Genomic DNA, 21,254 nt, shown 5'->3' with positions numbered 1-21,254 from the left:
TGCACTTTGGTAGGAAGAATAGAGGCATAGACTATTTTCTAAATGGGGAGAGAATTCAGAAATCTGGAGTGCAAAGGGATTTGGGAGTCCTAGTCCAGATTCTATTAATGTTAACTTGCAGGTTGAGTCGATAGTTAGACAGGCAAATGCAATGTTGGCATTTATTTTGAGAGGACTAGAATATAAAAACAGGGATGTGCTGCTGAGGCTTTATAAGGCTCTGGTCAGACCACATTTAGAATATTGTGAGCAATTTTGGGCCCCGTATCTCAGGAAGGATGTTCTGGCCCTAGAGAGGGTCCAGAGGAGGTTCATGAGAATGATCCCAGGAATGAAAGGCTTAACATGTGAGGAACATTTGAGGACCTGGGTATATACATGATGGAGTTTAGAAGGATGAGGTGGGATCTGATTGAAACTCACAGAATACTGAAAGGCCTGGATAGAGTGGACATGGGGAAGATGTTTCCATTAGTAGGAGAGACTAGGACCCAAGGGCACAGCCTCAGAGTAAAGGGAAGACCTTTTAGAACAGAGATGAGGAGAAACTTCTTTAGCCAGCGAGTGGTGAATCTATGGAATTCATTGCCACAGAAGGCTGTGGAGGCCAGGTCATTGAGTGTATTTAAGACCGAGATAGATAGGTTCTTGATTGGTAAGGGGATCAAAGGTTACGGGGAGAAGGCAGGAGAATGGGGTTGAGAAATTTATCAGCCATGATTGAATGGCGGAGCAGACTCGATGGGCTGAATGGTCTAATTTCTGCTCCTATGTCTTATGGTCTTATTATGGCCATTGATCTTAGTAGATAAGATGCACTGTCCTCTCTTTCTGTTTCTCCAATCTCTGTTGCCAAAGAGTAATCTTCCACAGAAACTCATAAATTAGAATCACATTGAAATTTCCAGCACAGAAGAAGGTTATTTGGCTCTTTATGTTCTACATGAGCCTTTTCCAACCCAACATCACCTCACCCATCGGCCTTTCCATCTATTCCTTTATCCCTTGTGTAATTACCTAACTTCATCTTAAATGCATGTATGGGTGGGGTTTTCCGGCCCTGACACCTATGGGCATTGTCGTGGGTGGGATGGGAGAATTTGGATAGCCATTGACTTTTGACAGCTCTCCAAATTTTCCCGTCCCACCACTAGTGAGGCCGGAATGTTAGTCTCTCAGGGAAATGGTTGTTTTCAGTTTTTGTGCCATTTCCTTGCAAATTCCTTCTTCCCTCAACCAGGGGGTTCTGGTCAGAGACTGATAGAATCTCTATGGGATTTCAGAGCCAATTAATCACCTTCAAGTAAGAATCAGGAAAGGCCTATGCAACATAGAATCCACTATAGAATCATACAGCACAGTAGGAGGGCATTCGGCCCATTGTGTCTATGCTGGCTCTTTGAAAGGGCTATCCAATTGGTCCCATTCCTCGATTCTTTCCCCATAGACCTGCAAATCTTTTCTTTTTCAAGTATGCCTACAATTCCCTTTTGAAGGTTACAGTTGAGTTTGTTTCCATGGCTTCTTTCAGGCAGATCATTCCAGATCACCATAACCCGCTGCATGAAAAAGGGAAATGCCTCTCATCTCTCCTCCGGTTTCTTTATAGGGTATTTTAGTACACAAAGTCTGCATCACTAACTGTTTTGTTTTAGTTTTCAACTACCACTGATGAATCAAAGTATGTTCTTGTAAACATCAACCCAACAAAACGTTACTCAGTGAAAGTAAGGATGAAATTAAAACATTGCCAAGGGAATAAGATCTGGAGTGACTGGAGCAATGAGGGTTTTATAGGTAAGTTTCCTGTGTTTATCTTTTCTTGAGCCTTTGCTCATTGTTATGCTCATTGAGGGTTTTTCATATTTCCTGTTTTGTAGTAATATTTTTGAAACTGGTATCTTTCCCACAACTGCTACCAGTGAAATTATGGGCTGGCTTTTTTTTAATTCATTTCTCTACCGGCTTGTTTTTCAGCTTGAATGTGGCATTAGTGAGATGAACACGATTAACTTACTGTTGGTTTCCTCTCCGCCCCTCCCACTCTTGAAGAAGTGATCTGGGAGAAGGCCTGAATGTAGCCAACCTAGGTACCTGGAGGAACCAGAAAGGAACCTTATTATCCTGCACAAAATGGCGTCCTGTGCTGTGATGCCTCTTTTCCTCTGTCTTCTAAGTTTCATTCTCCTGCGTAGACAAGACGGCTGAGTTTTTTATTAGAAGAGTTTGCCATGTTGAAGAAGTCAATGATTAGTTCATGGAGAGTAAAGCACAGAATCGTTCAGCAGAGTGGGAGGCCATTTGTTCCATCGTGTCTATGCTGGTTCTTTGAAAGAGCTATCCGATTGGTCCCACGCTGGCTGCCCTTTCCCCTAAATATGCATAGAAACAAACTGCTTTAACTCTGGTTCATCTGCAAAGCATATCTCTCAAAGAACATGGATATATTTTGTTTTTTTTAAAAAATATGTAGCGAATAAAATTGGTTGACCGACATATGCTAAATTTTAAATGCTAATCCATAATGTGTTAATGACTTATCCATGAATAAATAATTAGCTCTGGATAGGCAACAGCTTATATGTACATCTTTTTAAAAATTTGTACTTTTCCAATAATCTCGTTGACAATGAAGGTATGTGAATTATCTGTTTAGCCAGTAAAACGTGTCTGTTTAAATACTCAAAAATAAAATACAGCTAAAAATCTGAATTACCAACAGCAAGTGCTGGCAACACACAACAGGTCAGGCAGCATCATTTCAGTCCTAGCCACTTGCTGTTCTCTAGCGCTTTGGGACAGAAGCATGCTGCTCTGGCTCCCAGATTTTGGTAAGTATTTGGGGGCAACGTCGGGCGCCAAGCTGGCAAGCTCTGGTGATGGGCTTGTGTTTCAGAAGCCATGGGGTTGGGGGGCAGGGTGGGGGGTGCTGGTGGTGGGGTGTGAAGGGAGCAGAGTGTGAGTGTAACCTGGGGAGGGTAACGCCTTGTGTGGCATTCTCTATTGTCTAATAAGCCTATAGGGGCCATTTAAAGAGGGACCACCACCACCACCACCACCTCCCACCCTCCCACCACCCACTCACCACCTGGAAACCTGCCAGGCTGGTCCCTTGTCACGGGCATCTCCTGCTGTTGGTTAAATCCTGGCAGAAGTATCAGGACGAGGCCCTCAATCGCTGGTATAATTTGGGTGAGGGTAGGGGCGGGTGGATAGGTGACGGGCAGGCCACCGACACGGTTGAATGAGCCCCCGCACCCTTCAAACCACCAGTGGGGGAGCATTAAATCAAGCCCTTTTGGGGGCAAAAGATCTAAATTGACACTCACTGAGGGAGTTCTGTGCTGTTGAGGCTGCCATAATTTAGACGAGATGTTAAGCTCTGTCTGCTCTCACAGGTGGATTTACAAGATCCCCTGACATTGTTCAAAGGAGAACAGGGGAATTGTTTCTGATATTCAATCAAATATTTATCGTTCAGTCAACATCACAAAAACATTATCTGCTTATGATCGTGTTGCTGTTGGTGGGATCTTTGTGTGCAAAATTCAGCTGCCACCTTTCCTACATTAAAACAGTGACTATACTTCAAAGGAAATTCATTGGCCCTAAAGCGCTTTGTGACATTTTGAAGTCTTCAAAAGAGCTATATAAACGCACCTTTTCCTTTCTGTTATTTTGAGAATTAATCTATTCATTTTAATGAGACCAGGGCCTGGAAATTTAATTACACTAATTGAGTGTGAGATCTAGGTGCAGCGCACACTGTGCACACCAAATGAGGCTGATGGGAGGATCACATTAAACTGTACCACTGGACTCAGTAATATAGGACTGGTGAACTACCATTGTCATTGGCATTCCCATAGGTAACCCAGTGGGTGAACATTGGCTTAGGACCTCAGGGAAGGCCAGGGGGCAAGGGCTGGAGGACAATCAGGAGACGGGGCATGATTAGTGGCTGGCAAGTGATCTGCAATTGTAATGTTCACTCATGCACCTCCTGACTCCACAGTTAGGTAAGACAACTTGAAACTTGCCTTTCAGGTGGCAGCCTTCAGTGGTCCCTTTAAAGACTGTTGAACACCTGGGGAAAGTGACTGCCAGTGAACATGACTCTGCTTTAGTCATTCACGGTCCAACTCTGTGAAGGGTTGGGCAGGTGTAGCAATGGGCTGAACATTAGTTGCAGACGCACAGCCACGAAGGTACCCTATCAATTTGACATTTCTAATGTGCAATTGCTCTCTGCACCCTTTGCCAACTGTTCTACATCTGTAAAACAAGCAGAGTGTGATCCAATTTTAAGGTCATATCTTAGAATGTGTTCAAGCTAATGAATTTTACTATATGTCTCATTGCACTGCAACTCCTTTTTAAGCAACTTTCACATCTTTTGAAACAACGAATATCACTTGTGACCTATAGTAACTGCTTTGTTTATTTACAGGACCTATCCATTTGTTTAATGTGCATCAGATGCTACTTATAGTGGCCATGTTTACAATGGCAGCAGGGCTTCTTCTACTGTTTGCATTCAGAAGGTAATTCTCCATGCAGAGGTTAATTGAGTTTTAAATAGTGTCAGGTTTCTCCCGGCTCTTGTCCTGATGCACTGACTGGCATCGAGGCTCAGCTCCAGAGCATTTCAGCTGCCCTGAAGTGCCTTGTTAAAAGTCAAGATCCCTGAAATTCACAGGGTTTCTCCCAATCTCCTGCCACAGCTTTGATGTGAGACCAGGAGAGCCCTCCGAGAAGAAGCTTAACTGGAAATTTGTGCTATTTGCCTGTGGGGGTTGGGGTGCTCACCAATCTCCTGGTAAATCACAGTGGGAAATCTATTCATTAGCCAAGCATATAAAAGGACATGGAGCCAAGGCAGGTGAATTGAATAAGGACACAGCTCACCTATGATTTCAGCGAATGATGGATTAGGCTTGAGGGGATGAATAGCCTCCTCCTGTCTAATTCCAGTAGATTTCTTTTCCTTTGCGAATTTTCAACCCTCACCTCCTCTTCTGAATGTGCTCACTTGTTTCTGGCTTCCTTTGATGCCTGGACCAAGTGACCATGAACCAGACAATGAGTTTCTGCTGACCGCTACACTGTGAGGCATCACGCTTGAACACAACCAACATCCTCACACATGCAATTTGCTGGAGAGGTCATTGTCTTGTTGTCAATTGTGACAACCTTGGCTGGCATTCTATTTCCTAACCCAAGGTCACCGAGAACAATGATAGCGACACTGCATAAAAACCTGAGCCAAGTCCCCACTCAGAAAATTATGATCTTGTTTAAAAGAATGCTATTGAAATTCATTTACAGGGTGTGGGCTTCACTGGCTGGGCCAGCGTTTATTTGCCCATCCCTAATTGCCCTTGAGAAGGTGGTGGTGAGCTGCCTTCTTGAACCGCTGCAGACCATGTGGTGTAGGTACACCCACAGTGCTGTTAGGGAGGGAGTTCCAGGATTTTGACCCAGTGACAATGAAGGAACGGTGATATATTTCCAAGTTAGGATCGTTAATGGCTTGGAGAGGAATGTCCAGCTGGTGGTGTTCCATATATCTGTTGCCCTTGTCCTTCTAGATGGTAGTGATCGTGGGTTTGGAAGGTGCTGTCTAAGGAGCATTGACGAGTCCCTGCAGTGCATCTTGTAGATGGTACACACTGCTGCTACTGTGCGTCGGTGGTGAAAGGAGTGAATGTTTGAGGGTGGGGTGCCAATCAAGCGGGCTGCTTTGTTCTGGATAGTATTGAGCTGCCTGAGTGTTGTTGGAGCTGCACTCATCCAGGCAAGTGGGGGGTATTTCATCACACTCCTGACTTGTGCCTTGTAGATGGTGAACAGGCTTTAGGGGGTCAGGAGGTGAGTTACTCATCGCAGGATTCCTAGCCCTTGACCTGCTCTTGTAGCCACAGTATTAATATGGCAAATGGTGTACAAATTCATTATCTTAACATGCATTTTAGATTTGTTTTAATGCACAGAAATGTTGATTTTAACTTTGTGGGATAGTGTATAACAGGTGATAAGAAGTTGGCAGTTTATTTTACAGCTTTCCCATTGACTTCAATGGAAATACTAATAGGGAGAGACCTACAACAGGCTGCTGATCTGATATTACAGGTTCTTCACTATCACACAAAGCCACGATCTACCCTAAACGTTCTTCTGTATTTCTATGTAAAATAATGCAAAGCTAATGTGGATTTCATTAATGTGTTTAACATTGCTTAGGTGCAAAGTGTTGGAAACTGTATTCAAACCAATCCCCGATCCTCAAAAGAAGTTCAAAACATTGTTTGAGGAATACAACGGTGATTTCCAGGTCAGCATACACTAATGAAATGCTTCATGGTCAGAAATTCAAATATTCATCGCCTGATTATTTGTATCTAATGTAGCATTTTGTGTTTTGCATGGAATGGAAACTCAGTTTTAGAAGTAATTCCTCTTCAGGCATGCAATGTAAATTGTCAAAAAAAAACATTTTCACAGGTAATAAGTTTCAAATTTGAGTGCCCTCACCAGGAAGTGGAAGGTGTTATATCAACACTTGTTCTTTCTCACTCTGTGTCTTATCTGAGAATGAGTACTGACCCTGTCTGATGATCCAAGTGCCAGAGAGCCTCAGGGTTCAAACATTTCATTACTCAAAGTCAACAAAACAGAAATAACACAACTGGGGAATCAGAGTTTATGGAGTAAACATTTGTCTTTACTGTATGCATGGTAATCTGGTACAACAGGTCACCTGCTAGTTATAGACCCTGCCCAGTTTACATTCCATTGATCAGCTATTAGGGTGCATTGATAATCAAGAAGGGTTGAGTAATTAGAATACTTTGTATGATGAGAGATAAAATGCAGCATTCATCCAAACCATATTTATGTTTCTCTATGGAGATCTAGAGGAGTGTTTTATTGGTTTCTGGTGAACAAGGATATAGAGACACTCACATTAAAATTGGAGGCATGTCACCAGTTTCAAGCCAAATCATTATTAGGTGCTGAATACTGTAGAAAAAGACCTGATGGAATATGAGCTGATTGAATCGGAGGGAAAATCTATTCTGAATAAAGCAGAAAATGCTGGAAAAACTCAGCAGGTAGAGAGAGAAAGGAATTCACATTTCAGGTCGTTCAACTTTGCTCAGCAGGTTCAATCTTTCACTAGTTTCTCCCTTATCTCCCCTCATGCCTTGCCCAAACTCATGAGATTCACCTTCCTCTGACTTGACTTTATTCCCATTCAATTTTCTCTCCTGGCTCCCATTCTTGCTGATCCTGTAAATAGTTCACTCTCCTCAGGTACTGCCCCCCTCCCCTTCCAATCTGCCATCATCACTCCCCACTTCTCAAAAAGACCTGTCGGTTCTTTCAGGCCATTAGGACCCTAAGTTTTGACATTCCCATCAAAACATATTTACCCTCCTCCTTAAAGGCAATTTGTAAAATCTATCTCTCTGATAAATCTTTTATTCAACATTCAAATATCTCCTTTGGCTCCATGACAATTTTTATCTGGTCACCCTCCTGGGGAAGTGCCTTGGAATAACACCCCGCTAATGCCCTGCAGTGGAGGTACATCCCAGCCAGAACACAATCTGGTGAGAAGGAGGAATTGGAAAAAGTAATCAAAAACATTTTTGATGAAAATTGTCTATATAATTTAAACACCACCAGAAAACCTTGACATCATTTTTTTTTCAAATGCACTCAAAACATTCAGTAACATCATTTATCATCAAAAGGTGTAACTTGGAGCAATTGTTTAATGGCAGATTGAGTCATCATTTGCATAAACGTGTCATCAAAGTGTTCAGAAGCATTTCAAAACCATCACAGCTTTGGTAAATTTGTGGAAGCAATCATTAATATTCAGAAGTGATCATTAGTGCTCAGACGTGATCATTTGCACTGAAAAGTATTCATTAGCGATCCAAGTCTTTCATTAACCTCAGCCTCTCTCCTTATCTCACCCTTTGCAGCCCCCTCTCCAACCATCCTCTTCCCCCTTACAGATCCCTATCTCCCTTGCAGCCCCGCTCTCCCTTTTGCAGCCCATCCAGCCTGGAATCACCAGCCTTGTTGTCCCCTCCCACCTTGCTTCCCCACAATCCCCCACCGATCTCACCAGCCTTGTTGGCCTTGCTTCCCCCTCGGCCCCCCTCAGGTGCTGCTTCTTAAGTCCTCAGGCCTTGGTCACCACCGCTGCTCCGGTTCTTGGGCCTTGCTGACTGCTGCTGCTTCAGTTGTTTGGGTCCACCCTCCACCTCCACTCACTAATTGGTGGTGCAGCTCCTTATAGAACCTGTCGCTTCCATTTATGGGGTGACTTCTTTTCTGATTGGTCGCTCCCATGATTGAATTGTCTAAGGCTTTTTGGGGGCTTTAACTGCTTGCAACAAAAAACTAAAAACATGGAACATATACTTGTAAACTAACTCCAACTGCACTTAATTTACAGTTCATTTTCTCTGTGGAATGGAATGGGATGTTATAAGCTACAGTACATGTATACACTCATATATAGGAATTGGGAAAATGACTTTACACAATTTGCCATATTTTTATTTCTTAACAATCACTGTACTAAACCAGCTTGATATCCACCTTACCATGGATGATTTTAAAATACAGATACCAATGTTGAATACCTGTCCCCTTCAAAGGCACGTGAGGAGAGCGGCAGAGATACAGGATAAAAGAGCATGAGCAGAGCGGCAGAGGCATGGGGTAAAAGAGCACGAGGAGAGTGGAGGCACAGGATAAAAGAACACAAGGAGACCAGAGACACAGGATAAAAGAGAGTGAGGAGAGCGGGGACACAGGAGAAAAGAGCGCGAGGAGAGCGGCGGAAACACAGGATAAAAGAGCACAAAGACATACCTTGTCATTAAGAAGCATAAAGCCTTAGTTGTCAGTGGTACTAGCATTCAAAAAACACAGTAAATTGTAGCATACATAGGAAGAAAGTAATTAAAGTAAATTAAATGACATAAGTTAGAATGACCGGACAGGTGTTATGTTGCAGCTGTGAGATGTGGGGGCTTTTGGATGCCAAGGCAATCCATGACAAACACGTCTGCAGAAAGTGTAAGCAGCAGGAGGAGTTCTGGATCAAGATTATTGATCTGGAAACCCAAATGCAGACACTGTGCAACATAAGGGAGGGGGAGAAATACCTGGCTACTTTGTTCCTGAAGACAGTCACACTTTTTAGAATAGGGTCATCTGTTTTGGTCAGCGGTGAAGGACAGGAGGATGTGACTGTCAGTGAGGCAGGTAATGGGACCGAGCAGACGGTAGGGGAGGAGCCTCAGGCTTTGAAATTGTCAAATAGGTTTGAGGTGCTCACAACCTGTGTCGATGAAAGCGAGGTCTGCAAGGCGGATGAGCTGGCTGGCCTTAGCACTGTGGTACAGGATGCCATTCAAGTGGGGGAACAAAAAGGAATGTAGTGGTAGCAGGGAATAGTATAGGGAGGGGGACTGACACTATTCTCTGCAGCAAAGAGCGAGAGTCCAGGCGGCTATGTTGCTTGCCTGGTGCCAGGGTTCGGGGCATCTGCTCAGGGCTGGAGAGGAACTTGCAATGGGAGGGGGAGGATCCAGTTGTTGTGGTCCATGTAAATACCAATGACATAGGTAGAACTAGGAGAGAGGTTCTGCAAAGTCAGTATGATAAGCTAGGTACCAAATTAAGAAGCAGAACCTCAAAGGTAATAATCTCTGGATTAATCCTGAGCCACGTGCAAATTGGCTCAGGCAAATAAGATTAGAGAGACAAATGCATGGCTCAAAGGCTGGTATGGGCGTAGTGGGTTTTGGTTTATGGGGCACTGGCACCAGTACTGGGGAAAGTGGGGGCCGTACCATTGGGACGGTTTATGCCTGAACCATGCTGGGACGAGTGTCCTCACAAATCGCATAACTAGGGAAGTAGAGAGGGCTTTAAACTAACAAGAGGGGTGAGGGACCAAGTTTGGGTAAAGGTAGCAATTCGAGGTGTAGAGTCAAGACAGGAACAAAATAATAATATGAGAATTGAGTGTCAGAGAATGGCAGGAAGGGACAGAGAGAAAAATACCTAAGAATACATCAGCAGTCAAGGCTAGATGTTACAAAGGTAACAAAAAGACAAAACTGAAGGTTCTCTATCTGAATGCACATTGTATTCATAACAATGTAAATGAATTGATGCCCCACATTGAAGTAAATAAATATGATTTGCTAGCAATTACAGAGACGTGGCTGGAGGAAGAAAAAGATTGGGTCCTTAATATTGAAGGGTACATGGCATCCAAGAAGAATAGGAAGCTAAGTAATAGTGGAGGGGTAGCACTGTTACTCAAAGAGGGCATTGGTGCAGTAGTTAGAGCTGACCTTGGTTCAGAAGATCAGGATGTAGGATCAATTTGGGTGGAGATGAGGAATAGTAGGGGGAATAGGTCATTAGTGGGAGTGATCTACAGGCCCCCTAACAATAGCCACAGTGTAGGACAAAGTATTCAAGAGAAAATATTGTGTGCTTGTGATAAAGGGATGACAATAATCATGGCTGATTTCAATCTACACATAAATGAGAAAAATCAGATTGACAGTAGCAGCCTGGATGAAGACTCCTTAGAAAGCTTTCGAGAAAGTTTCTTTGAGCAGCATATTCTGTAACCAGCCAGAGAGCAGGTAATATTAGATTTGATATTGTGTAATGTGACAGGATTAATTAATGATCTCAGAGCAGAGGCATCCTTAGGTAGCCGCGACCACAGTGTGACTGAATTTTACATCCATTTTGAAAGGGAGAAGAACGGGTCTAAGACTAGTATCTTAAACTTAAATTAGGGCAACTATGTGGGGATAAATGCTGAGCTAGCTGAAGTGAACTGGGAAACTAGGCGAGAGGATCGATCAATAGAGAAGCATTGGTAGATATTTAAGGGGATATTTCAGAATAAGTATATTCCTACTATAAAGAAAATTTCTAAGAGGAGGACCCACCATCCGTGGTTAACTAGAGATGTTAAGGAAAGCACCAAACTTAAGGAAAAAGCATACAACTCCGCAAAGATGAGTGTCAGCATAGATGATTGGACAGAATATAAAGAATGGCAGAGAATAACTTAAAGGTCAATCAGGAGAATGTAATTAGAGTATGAGAGGGAGCTAGCTAGAAATGTAAAAATGAATGGCAAGGGTTTCTGCAGGTGTTTAAAAAGGAAAAGAGTAAGTAAAATGAGTGTTGGTCATCCAGAGAGTGAGAATGGGGAGTTAATAGTAGATAATAAGGAAATGGCAGAAGAAATTAACAAATATTTTGCTTCTGTGTTCACTATAGAGGATGCAAAAAACATTCCAGTAATAGCTGCAAATCAGGAGATGAACGGGAGAAAGGAACTTGGTGAAATTGAAATCACTAGGGAAGCAGTACTGAGGAAATTGACAGATCTGCAGGCTCCGAATCCCAATGGACTACATCCTAGGGTCCTAAAAGAGGTGGCTAATGAGGTAGTCGATGCATTGGTGTTAATTTTCCAAAATTCACTAGATTCTGGAATGGTTCAATTAGAGTGGAAAATAGCAAATATAACCCCTCTGTTCAAGAAGGGAGAGAGGCAGAAAACAGGGGCAGGATTTTTCATATGATGGGCGGGCTCAGCAGGAGCAGGTGGGGGCGGGGGCAGAGACAATCGCCGCCTGTGATGGCTCCTCGCCACCATTTTGCCAATTAAGGCCCGCCCAGCGTAATACGCGGCATGGAGCACTCAGCGCCAACTGAGCGGGCGGTGGGAGGGAGAGTCGGGGCCAGTGCTCTTTCACGCATGTTCGTGGATGAGGGTTTCTAAAAAATGCAAAGGCCGCTTGGCCTTTTCGCCTGCCCACCAACCTTAAGGTTGGACGGGCAGCGTTTAGAATAACTTTAATTAGATCCTTAGTAGGCCGTTTACATACTGACTCCGGCGCGCAAACAAAACATCACAACTCAGCGTGATGACATCAGGACGCACACCCGATGTCATCGCACATCATTTTCCACTTTGGCGTGTCCAGCCTGTCCCCACATGCCAACCTGAAAACTCTGCCCCAGGAAACTATGGGCCAGTTAGTTGATGTCTGTCTAGGGAAGGTTATTAGAATCGATCATTAAGGAGGTTATAGCTGGGCAGTTAGAAGAGCTCAAGGCAATAGGGAAGAGTCAACATGGTTTTGTGAAAGGAAAATTATGTTTAACCAATTTATTGAAGTATTTTGAAGGAGCAATATGCTCAGTGGGTGAAGGGGAGCCTGTAGACATACTGTACTTGGATTTCCAGAAGGCATTTGATAAGGTGCCACATCAAAGATTATTACGGAAAATAAAAGCGCATAGTGTAGTGGGTAACATATTAGCATGGATAGATGATTGGCTGGCTGGCAGAAAGCAGAGAGTATTCATAAATGGGTCTTTTTCTGGTTTGCAGGATGTGATGATTGGAGTCCCACAGGGGTCTGTATTGGGACCTCAACTTTTTATGATTTACATCAATGACTTAGATGAGGAGAGTGAGGGTAGCTAAATTTGCAGATGATACAAAGATAGGCAAGAAAGCATGTTGTGAAGGAGGCTGCAGATGAGTATAGATAGATTAAGTGAATTGGCAAAGATCTGGCAAATGGAGTTTAATGTGGGAAAATGTGATGTTGATCACTTTGGCAGGAAGAACAAAAAGCAGAGTATTACTTAAATGGAGAACGGCTGCATAATTCTGAGGTGCAGAGGGATCTAGGTGTTCTAGTACATGAGTCACGAAACGTTAGTATGCAGGTACAGTAAGTAATTAAGAAGGCTAATTGAATGCTATCCGTTATTACGTGAGGGATTGTACTGCAAAGTAAGGATGTTATGCTTCAGTTTTACAAGGCATTGAAAAGACCGCACCTTGACTACTGTGTGCAGTTTTGGTCTCCTTATTTAAGGAAGGATGTAAATGCATTGGAGATGATTGAAAGGAGATTTATTAGATTGATACCTGGAATGAGCTAAAGGCAAAATACTGCAGATGCTGGAATCCTGAAACAAAAACAAAAAGTGCTGGAAAAACTCAGCAGGTCTGACAGCATCTGTGGAGAGAAAGACAGAGTTAACACTTTGAGTCTGTATGACTCTTCTTCAGAACTAAAGAGAAGTAAAAATCTGGTGAAATATATATTGTATAAGGTGGGGTGGGACAGGTGAAGCTGGATAGGAGGCCAGTGATAGGTTGAGGCAAAGGAGAGGTTGCAAAAGATGACATAAAAAAAAGGTCAAAGGAGTGTTGATGGTGGTGATATTGGCTAAAGGAGGTGCTAATGGTGACATTAAGAGTAGAAAGCAGGATGAGCAAGGGACAGATGGCCCTAGTGGTGGTGGGGTAGGGGGAGGGGACAGTATGGGAAAAAAGATCGAAGTAGGCTAAAAGGTGGGGATAAAACAATTAATAAAAATGGAAATAAATTTTAAAATAATAATAATGAAAATAGGTGGGAAAAAATGTATAAAAATTAAGAAATAAATTTTTGAAAAAAAAGGATGGAAAAGAGGTGAGGATGGACGAGAGAGTTCATGATCTAAATTTGTTGAACTCAGTGTTAAATCCGGAAGGCTGTAAAGTGCCTAATTGGAAGATGAGGTGCTGTTCCTCCAGTTTGCATTGCGCTTCACTGGAACAATGTAGCAGGCCAAGGATGGACATGTGGGCATGAGAGCAGGGTGGAGTGTTGAAATGGCAAGCGACAGGGAGATCTGAGTATCATGCTTGCGGACAGACCGAAGGTGTTCACAAAGTGATCACCCAGAATGCGTTTGGTCTCTCTAATGTAGACAAGACCACGTTGGGAGCAGCCAGTGAGTGGCTTGTCTTATGAGGAAAGGTTGGACAGACTGGGCTTGGACAGACTGGAGCTTAGAAGAGTGAGGGATGATTTGATTGAAGTATACAAGATCCTATACGGCCTTGACAAGGTGGACGTTGAAAGGGTGTTTTCTCTTGTGGGTGAGTCCAGAACTAAGGGGCACTGTTTTCAAATTAGGCATTGCCCTTTCAGGGCAGAGATGAGGAGAATTATTTTCCCTGGGGGTTGCGTGACTTTGGAATTCTCTGCCTCAGAAGGTGGTGGAGGCCGGGGCATTGAATATTTTTAAGGCAAGGTTGACAGATTCTTGTTAGGCAAGGGAATCAAAGGTTATCAGGGTTAGATGGCAATATGGAAATTGAAATGCAAGAAGATCAACCATGATCTTATTGAATGGCAGAGCAGGCTCGAGGGGCTGAATGGTCTATTCCTCTTCCTATTTCTTATGTACACATTAATTATGCCTATCAAGGTTATGATTACATGTATATTAGACTCAATGAAACCAGTAGGATTCTGAAGGCGAGGGACGTGAAATGATTTTGCTTGGGGTCCATGGCACTATGGCTCTGGAGTCATGGTTGGTCAAGGCATCTTAGCAAGGTGTGGAGGGGTCTGATTGGTGTGGATGAGATTAGACAAAACTGTCATCATCAGAAAAGAAAGGAATTTCTTTAAAATCACAGGTGTGGGGAAAAGGGACGTGTTTTTGCACCTCCACTAACGGTGTATGCACTGTGTTAAAGAATCTACACAATATATTCATAACATACTGCATTTGCTGGGACTTGGAAAAAAATCATGGCACAATATCGTTGATGTCAACTAGTGTCAAATTTTGTCGTGATCACTAGGACTTGGAATATTTCCTCCTGAGCAAGATCTATGGTCACTTTTGGTGTCAGCTGAACCCTGCTCAATGCTTTGAAGGCAAACAAATGGTGCTAAATGATCTCAAATGATGTTTTTTTGAGCTTTGTATGATTTGATTTTGAAGTCAGTTGATCACCAATGATGTCAGTTGATCACTTCTTGATTACATGGGATGTCAGATGATGGCTAAATGATCAATTTTGAATGCAGCCAATCACAAATGAGCTCATTTGATGCCTGTTGCACGCCAAATGATGCCAACATTTTCTGGTAGGGGGTTAAGCCTCAGATGAAGACATGTGTTCAGTTGTAGACACCAAACCTTAGAAAGGATGTTAAGAGCTCAGAAAAGGTCCTGAGGATATCTATTGAGTGGTACAAGGGATAATTAGTTATCTAGAAAGACTGGAGAAGCTTCGATTGTTCTTCTTAAAACAGAGAAGGTTAAGAGAAGATTTAATAGAGATGTTCAAACTCACGAAGGTTTCCATTTGTAGAAGGGTCAGTTATCAGAGGACACAATTTTAAGGTAATTGACAAAAGAACCAAAGACGACGTGAGGAAACATTTTTTGCACAGCGAGTTATAATGATAAAAGCAAAATACTGCAGTTGCTGGAAATCTGAAATAAAAAAAGAGAAAATACTGGAAAAGTCTCAACAGGTCTAGCAGCATCTGTGGAGAGAGAAACAGAGTTAACGTTTCGAGTCCGTATGTCTCTTCTTCAGAGCTAAAGTTCTAATGAGCTACAGTTATAATGATCTCAGATGTACTGCCTGAAAGGATGGTGAAGGCAGGTTCAACAGTAACAATCAAAGGAGTATTGGCTAAACACTTGAAGGGATAAAATTGTGGGGCCATGGGGAAAGCATGGTGAGTGAGAAATTGAATCGCTCAACCAAAGAGCTGGCACAGGTAAGATGGGCCGAATGGCTCTGCTTCCCTGCAGTATCGTTTTATGATTCTATGATAACTAAAACAAACTAAAACCATTAATATTAAATTGAGCTTTTCCTTCCTCGACAGAATTGGATCAACTATCAGATACCAATCTCAAAAGCTGACGAGTGCCATCCAGTTGTCATTGAAGAAAACCCCAAGGCTGAAGCATGAATGAAGAAAATTTCATCACGACAAATTTCTGCATCTGGCAGACTGCCATAAACCTGTGTGTGCACAAACCAATGTTCAGGATGCTTCATTTTGCCCATGCCTTATCTATTAAAAGCTGCTAATTATTGTCAGTCAATGTTTTCCACATCGCTCAGGGTCAGTTCTGAAGCAATGTCAGCAGCCTGAAACATCAGACTTGAGCTTTCCTGGCCTCAAGCTGGTGGACCTGGTGGTGGGTGGGCCAGGAAAATACTGGGTGCTGCGTCAGGATGTTTCCCTGACACCCTCTTGCCACCGGCCAAGTTTCCCAGGGGCAGTCTGGGAAATAGATCGCCGACCTCCACCAAGGAGGCAAGCAGCCAATGTGCATATTTAAAGCTGCAATAAAGGGCAATTTAGAGGGTTCGTCTGTATTTCGCGAGCTGTGGAACTGCCCGCTGCCTGGTGCAAGGGCCGCCAACATAATGGGTGTGCCCTCCCTGTCGCAGTACAGGGAGGCCACTGGAACGAGAGGCTGCTTGCTGGCTATAAGCACGCGAGGCCACAACTGAGGCTGAGACAGATGCAGTGGAGGTTTTTCCCCTCTATGATGACTCACTTATTGGTACAGATTGTGGCTTTGAATGTTTCATGTGCAGGCCAATGAGGGAGCCTCCATGTCGTGGTGACCTTGCATTCCACGATCTGCATTAGCTGCACTCAGCAAGTGCAGTCTCAGGACCCCCCATTTGGTCCTGACACCTGCTGGAAAATTCTGTCTGGTAACTCTGTTTCTCTCTCTACAGATGCGGCCAGGCCTGCTGAGTATTTCTAACACTTGTTGTTTTCTTCGAACTAATTCTGCGGTGTTTAAACATCACACCTTCACCCCCGACCCCCATCTTAAAAAAACAAAGCTTTTTCAAGCAATGAGTGTGCATTTATCAAAATTTTGCTTGTTCAGATATAACGTTTACGTTTGTTCAACTTTGCTGTCTCTCGATAGATTTTGTTCGCTCCTGGAGCAATGGATAAAACTCATGGGCAAGCTAATGTTTTTTGCAGAAAAGTGTACACTTGTCAAAAATAACAGTGGGTGTCTGAGATAAATAGAAATATAGAAGCTAGGAGCAGGAGTAGGCCATTCAGCCCTTCGAGCCTGCTCCACCATTCATTATGATCATGGCTGATCATCCAACTCAACAGCCTGCTCCCGCTTTGTCCCCATATCCTTTGATTCCTTTCGCCTCAAGTTCTTTATCTAACGCCTTCTTGAGATGGACCAAAAGTGTTACTTCACATCAGGCTCTTCCATTTATAAATAGCCTGTTGCTGATATTAGCAGTGGACTGCTTAACACATTCATCAGCTATTTAACTTGGGGTGTTCATTTTCATTGGCGTACAGTGGTTGCTGAAATAGAGGATAAGATAATATCAGACAAACGCATTCAAGTTAAAAGCAAAATACTGCGGATGCTGGAAATCTGAAGTAAAAACAGAAAATGCTGGAAAAACTCAACAGGTCTGACAGCATCTGTGGAAAGAGAAGCAGCACTAACGTTTCGAGTCTGTATGACTCTTCTTCAGAGCTCTGACTCATTGATGCGAAATATTATCCCTACCAGACCTGCTGATCTTTTCCAGCACTTTCAGTTTTTAAATAAGTTTAAGTGTTTGCCTGCTAACAACGCAATCAGCGATTTCTACACTTGTATCATAGAAGCTGACACAGACTTATCTTTGGTAGCTCTTTTCATTTCATGAGGGAAAGTTTCAATGCAACAGCTGTTCCTGTGTAAAGGTCTTGAGCAGATGTGGAAATGTGTTGGCACGTGTGAAGCAGATCACTGCTAACAAGAAGTCATTTTTAAGCTAAATAGCCTGATGGTAGTTACCTATTCCAGCCTAGCTCAAACATTACTGCCATTTTTAATTCGTGTTTTTTTAAAGCAGCCTCGCAGCTAGCAGGTGGAGAAATGTGCAAGGAATTCAGGGATGTACGTTGTTTTGATGATTACTGTCTGATTTGTGAGAATGTCATGGTGTATTAAATGTTTTTTTTCAAAACTTAAAATGATCTGTGTGCGTGCTTGTTTCTTACGTTAAGCAAGTAGCCATGTGGTAAAATTACATTGTCTAAATGAGTTTGAATTGTACATGATAAGTGATCCCAGGTATTGATTTGTATAGAGAGGCTGATACACATGTACCCTGATGTTTTTTTTTATTAAAGTTTGCCCATAGGGGGTCATTTTGTGATTTTGCAGTTGTTGTTCCTGAGCTGTGGCATTCCGTGTTGTGAAGGGAATGAGATTCCCATATATATGTGGAGGACAATTCATCTGGCTTGAGGGGGAATAGAGGGTTACAATGACCTATTTAGAATAGGAAAGATGGGAGGAAGGTTGAGTGGAGCACAAATACCAGCATGGACTGGTTAGGCCGATTAGCCTGTCTCTGTACTGTATGTCCAATGTAACCCTCTGTGTCTCCACTATTTAACCTGTAAGGGAAAGGATCATTGCTGAATCCATTTGAAACGATGGATAAACAAATAGAAGCTATTTCCTTCATCTTGCCTTCAGCTCCAACTGTGTACATGAACACAATCTGATACGTAGATATGTATAGGCTGTGCAGCGGAAGATGGGTGGTGGTGGGGAATGTAAATTATGTCACAGTTATTGGTGCTACTCTGAACTTTTCTCCCTTCCTCCTCTTAAACTCAAAATAGGAAGGCCTGAATTCTCTTTCTGTTTGTGGTGGACGGGTCCTAATACCAACCATCATGAAACTACCAGGCTCACCATGATTTTCCCTCATAACAGTCATAAAGAAACATAGAAAATAGGAGCAGGAGTAGGCCATTCAGCCCTTCAAGCCTGCTCCGCCATTCATTATGATCATGGCTGAGCATCCAACTCAATAGCCTGCTCCTGTTTTCTCCCCATATCCTTTGATCCATTGAGTCACGAGACATTGAATGTATTTTGCTGACTAGAAAATTAGCCTTGCTTGACTGACAACAGCTGGGAGGCAGGAGAGTACAGTCCTAATGCAATCTTTAAATGATAGGAGCTAGTCAAACGGAAATATCACTTCACAGCCACAAGGCAGAAGGAACAGCAGCCTTGGGGCAGTCAGCCACTGATATGGCCCTAGATTTACCAATGAATCTGTGGAAATATTTCTGGTAGCAGTGAGGACCTGGGGAGACTGATGATCTCCGAGGCAGCAAGTTCCATAGGGGACCTGTGCAGCCTTGTCTGGAGGGAGATGGCAGAATGGTTAACGTAGGCTTCACCAAACCAAGAATTGCCACATGGTGCAGAAAAGGGTTCACTAACCTCACAATAGTAGCCAAGGTAAGTTGAGTCTCTGGTAACAATACACATCCTCTAGCTTGTCAGATTTACTTCACTCCTTGCCTACCATACTCTTTCTCAGCACCAGGTTTCAGAGAAGCTCAATTCTAGAGGGGGATGGTGTCATTGTGATAATGTCACTGGACTACCTATGGGTGGTTCACTAATGCCCTTTAGGGAGGGAAATCTGCCATGCTTACCTGGCCTGGCCTACTTGTGACTCCAGACCCGCAGCAATGTGGTTGACTCTTAAATGCCCTCTGAAATGGCCACTCAGTTCATGGGCAATTAGTGATGGGCAACAAATTCTGGCCTTGCCAGTGCCACCCCCACCCCCCCACATCCTATGAAAGAATAAAATAATTCTGCTAAGAGCTACTGCTCCAAATACTCATGCATCTACTTTCCTCAAAATCCCACACACCCCCGCAGCTATGGTTTCTGCTACCCTTCAAGGAAAATTCTTTTAAAGAGTCACAAAACTTTTATCTCCCTTCATCATGAAGTGCTTGTCCTCATCCGGGACAAGTTTCTCATGGCACTTGCAGGCCCGTAGCAGTTGTCAGGAATTTTCTTTGGAGCTGTTGTCCCGTCATAACTTCATTGGAAATGCAGCAGAAATCCCATGTAGAGATATGAGAGCAGCGATGGTGGTTGAGCAGGAGCAGCCTGGAGGAAGATGTCGGCCATTTTGTTTTCTCCCTCCAAAGAAAAGAGACTTACAATGAGCCCCAGAGAAAGTCAACATGGAAGACTGACATGGGTAGGCTTTTTTGTTGGGGAATGTTTAGCGGGAGGAGGGGCACTGTTTGGCTATGAGATTTCCAGACCAACCAAAACTATTTCAAATGCTATTTTTCAGCCATTAGTTTCACAAATAGTTTCGAATAGGAACATTATTGCTTGAATTAATCTAGCAATTCAGGCAAAGCAAATGAAAATGCAGAAGCAAAACATTCTGAATGTTGGAAATCTGAAAGAGAAACGGTGGAGATTACAGATACTCAGCAGGTCAGGCAACCTCTGTGGAGAGAGGAACAGGTGGGATTTTCAATTCCGGGTCAGGTGCCTGCCTGCAGGAGCAGTTCCGGGTCCCGGCCTTATGTCGTGCCAATGTCACTGACACAACACAATTTTCAAATGCAGAGGAGCTGATTGGCCCCCCGGGAGTGGTTTCTGCACCCAATCAGGAAAGCCTGGAGCGACATGGAAGCAGGACATAGAAATGGAGGACTCTTTGGGCAGTAGCTGTGGCTGGACCTGCCACTCGCTGTGGAAATGCCTCCAAAGAGAGCAGGTCAGGATCGGGCCCACGCTGCCGGGGGCAGAAGGGCACCAGCGACCCCAGGATTTATGAAGCCTCCCTGATCAAGGCTGTTTCCGAGAGATGGGAGATTTTGTTCCCGGCCTCCAACCGATACTCCAACCCCCACCCCTAGGAAACCAAAACCAACTGGAGGTGGTGGAAGGGGTCAGCAGATGAGGTGTGCCCAGGAGGATGCTGGTCCAATGCTGAAAGCACATCAATGACCTCATAAACTCTAGGAAGGTGAAGGCAAGTGATGCCTGTTTGATAGGCCTCAAACTCTGAACACGACAGCATGTACACGAGCTCAGCAGACTGAGTGTCCATAGTGCTTCCTAGCATTGCTAGAGCTAATGCCCAGTGGGAACTCTGCAGCCACCTTCACATTTGGAGAGCATAGGGGCATCATTGAGGAGTGCAATACCACATATCAATGTCATGCTCTTAGAGTTGAGGGAAGACAGCCTACTCATGCATCATTCTCTCCTCATTCTGCAGGATAAGAGAGCTCTGAATAACAGAAATGACACCTCAAGAATCGCCATCATCCCTCACCCCCTCAGCCTCTGTCCCACAGGAACCATCCCTATCGCAAGGACCAGATTCAGAGGTTGTCTGCAAAGATGCAGGCACATCGGCCTGGGGAGGATCCCTCACGAGCACATTGAAGGTGCAGTTGGCAGCCGGGGGTATCTCTATCAGATGCAAGTAGAACGATGGAACAGGCTGCCTCCAG

At 43.6% G+C, this 21,254-nt stretch overlaps 1 protein-coding gene across 1 annotated transcript in view; it reads left to right on the top strand.

Moving 5' to 3' along the window:
• LOC121283838 (interleukin-5 receptor subunit alpha-like) overlaps nucleotides 1–15,885 on the top strand; it is a 67,102-nt gene extending 51,217 nt beyond the window's left edge. Inside the window, exons 8-11 of the mRNA XM_041198617.1 lie at nucleotides 1,656–1,797; nucleotides 4,451–4,544; nucleotides 6,244–6,334; nucleotides 15,780–15,885. Coding sequence (XP_041054551.1) covers nucleotides 1,656–1,797; nucleotides 4,451–4,544; nucleotides 6,244–6,334; nucleotides 15,780–15,866 — 414 coding nt within the window. The 3' untranslated portion in view covers nucleotides 15,867–15,885. The remainder of the gene's footprint in view (nucleotides 1–1,655; nucleotides 1,798–4,450; nucleotides 4,545–6,243; nucleotides 6,335–15,779) is intronic.
• The last annotated feature ends 5,369 nt before the right edge of the window (nucleotides 15,886–21,254 follow it).

Source organism: Carcharodon carcharias, chromosome 11, assembly GCF_017639515.1.
Source record: "Carcharodon carcharias isolate sCarCar2 chromosome 11, sCarCar2.pri, whole genome shotgun sequence".
Taxonomy (NCBI): Eukaryota; Metazoa; Chordata; class Chondrichthyes; order Lamniformes; family Lamnidae; genus Carcharodon; species Carcharodon carcharias.
Note: the sequence above shows the minus strand (reverse complement) of the source record. Positions and strands in the feature narration are given on the sequence as shown.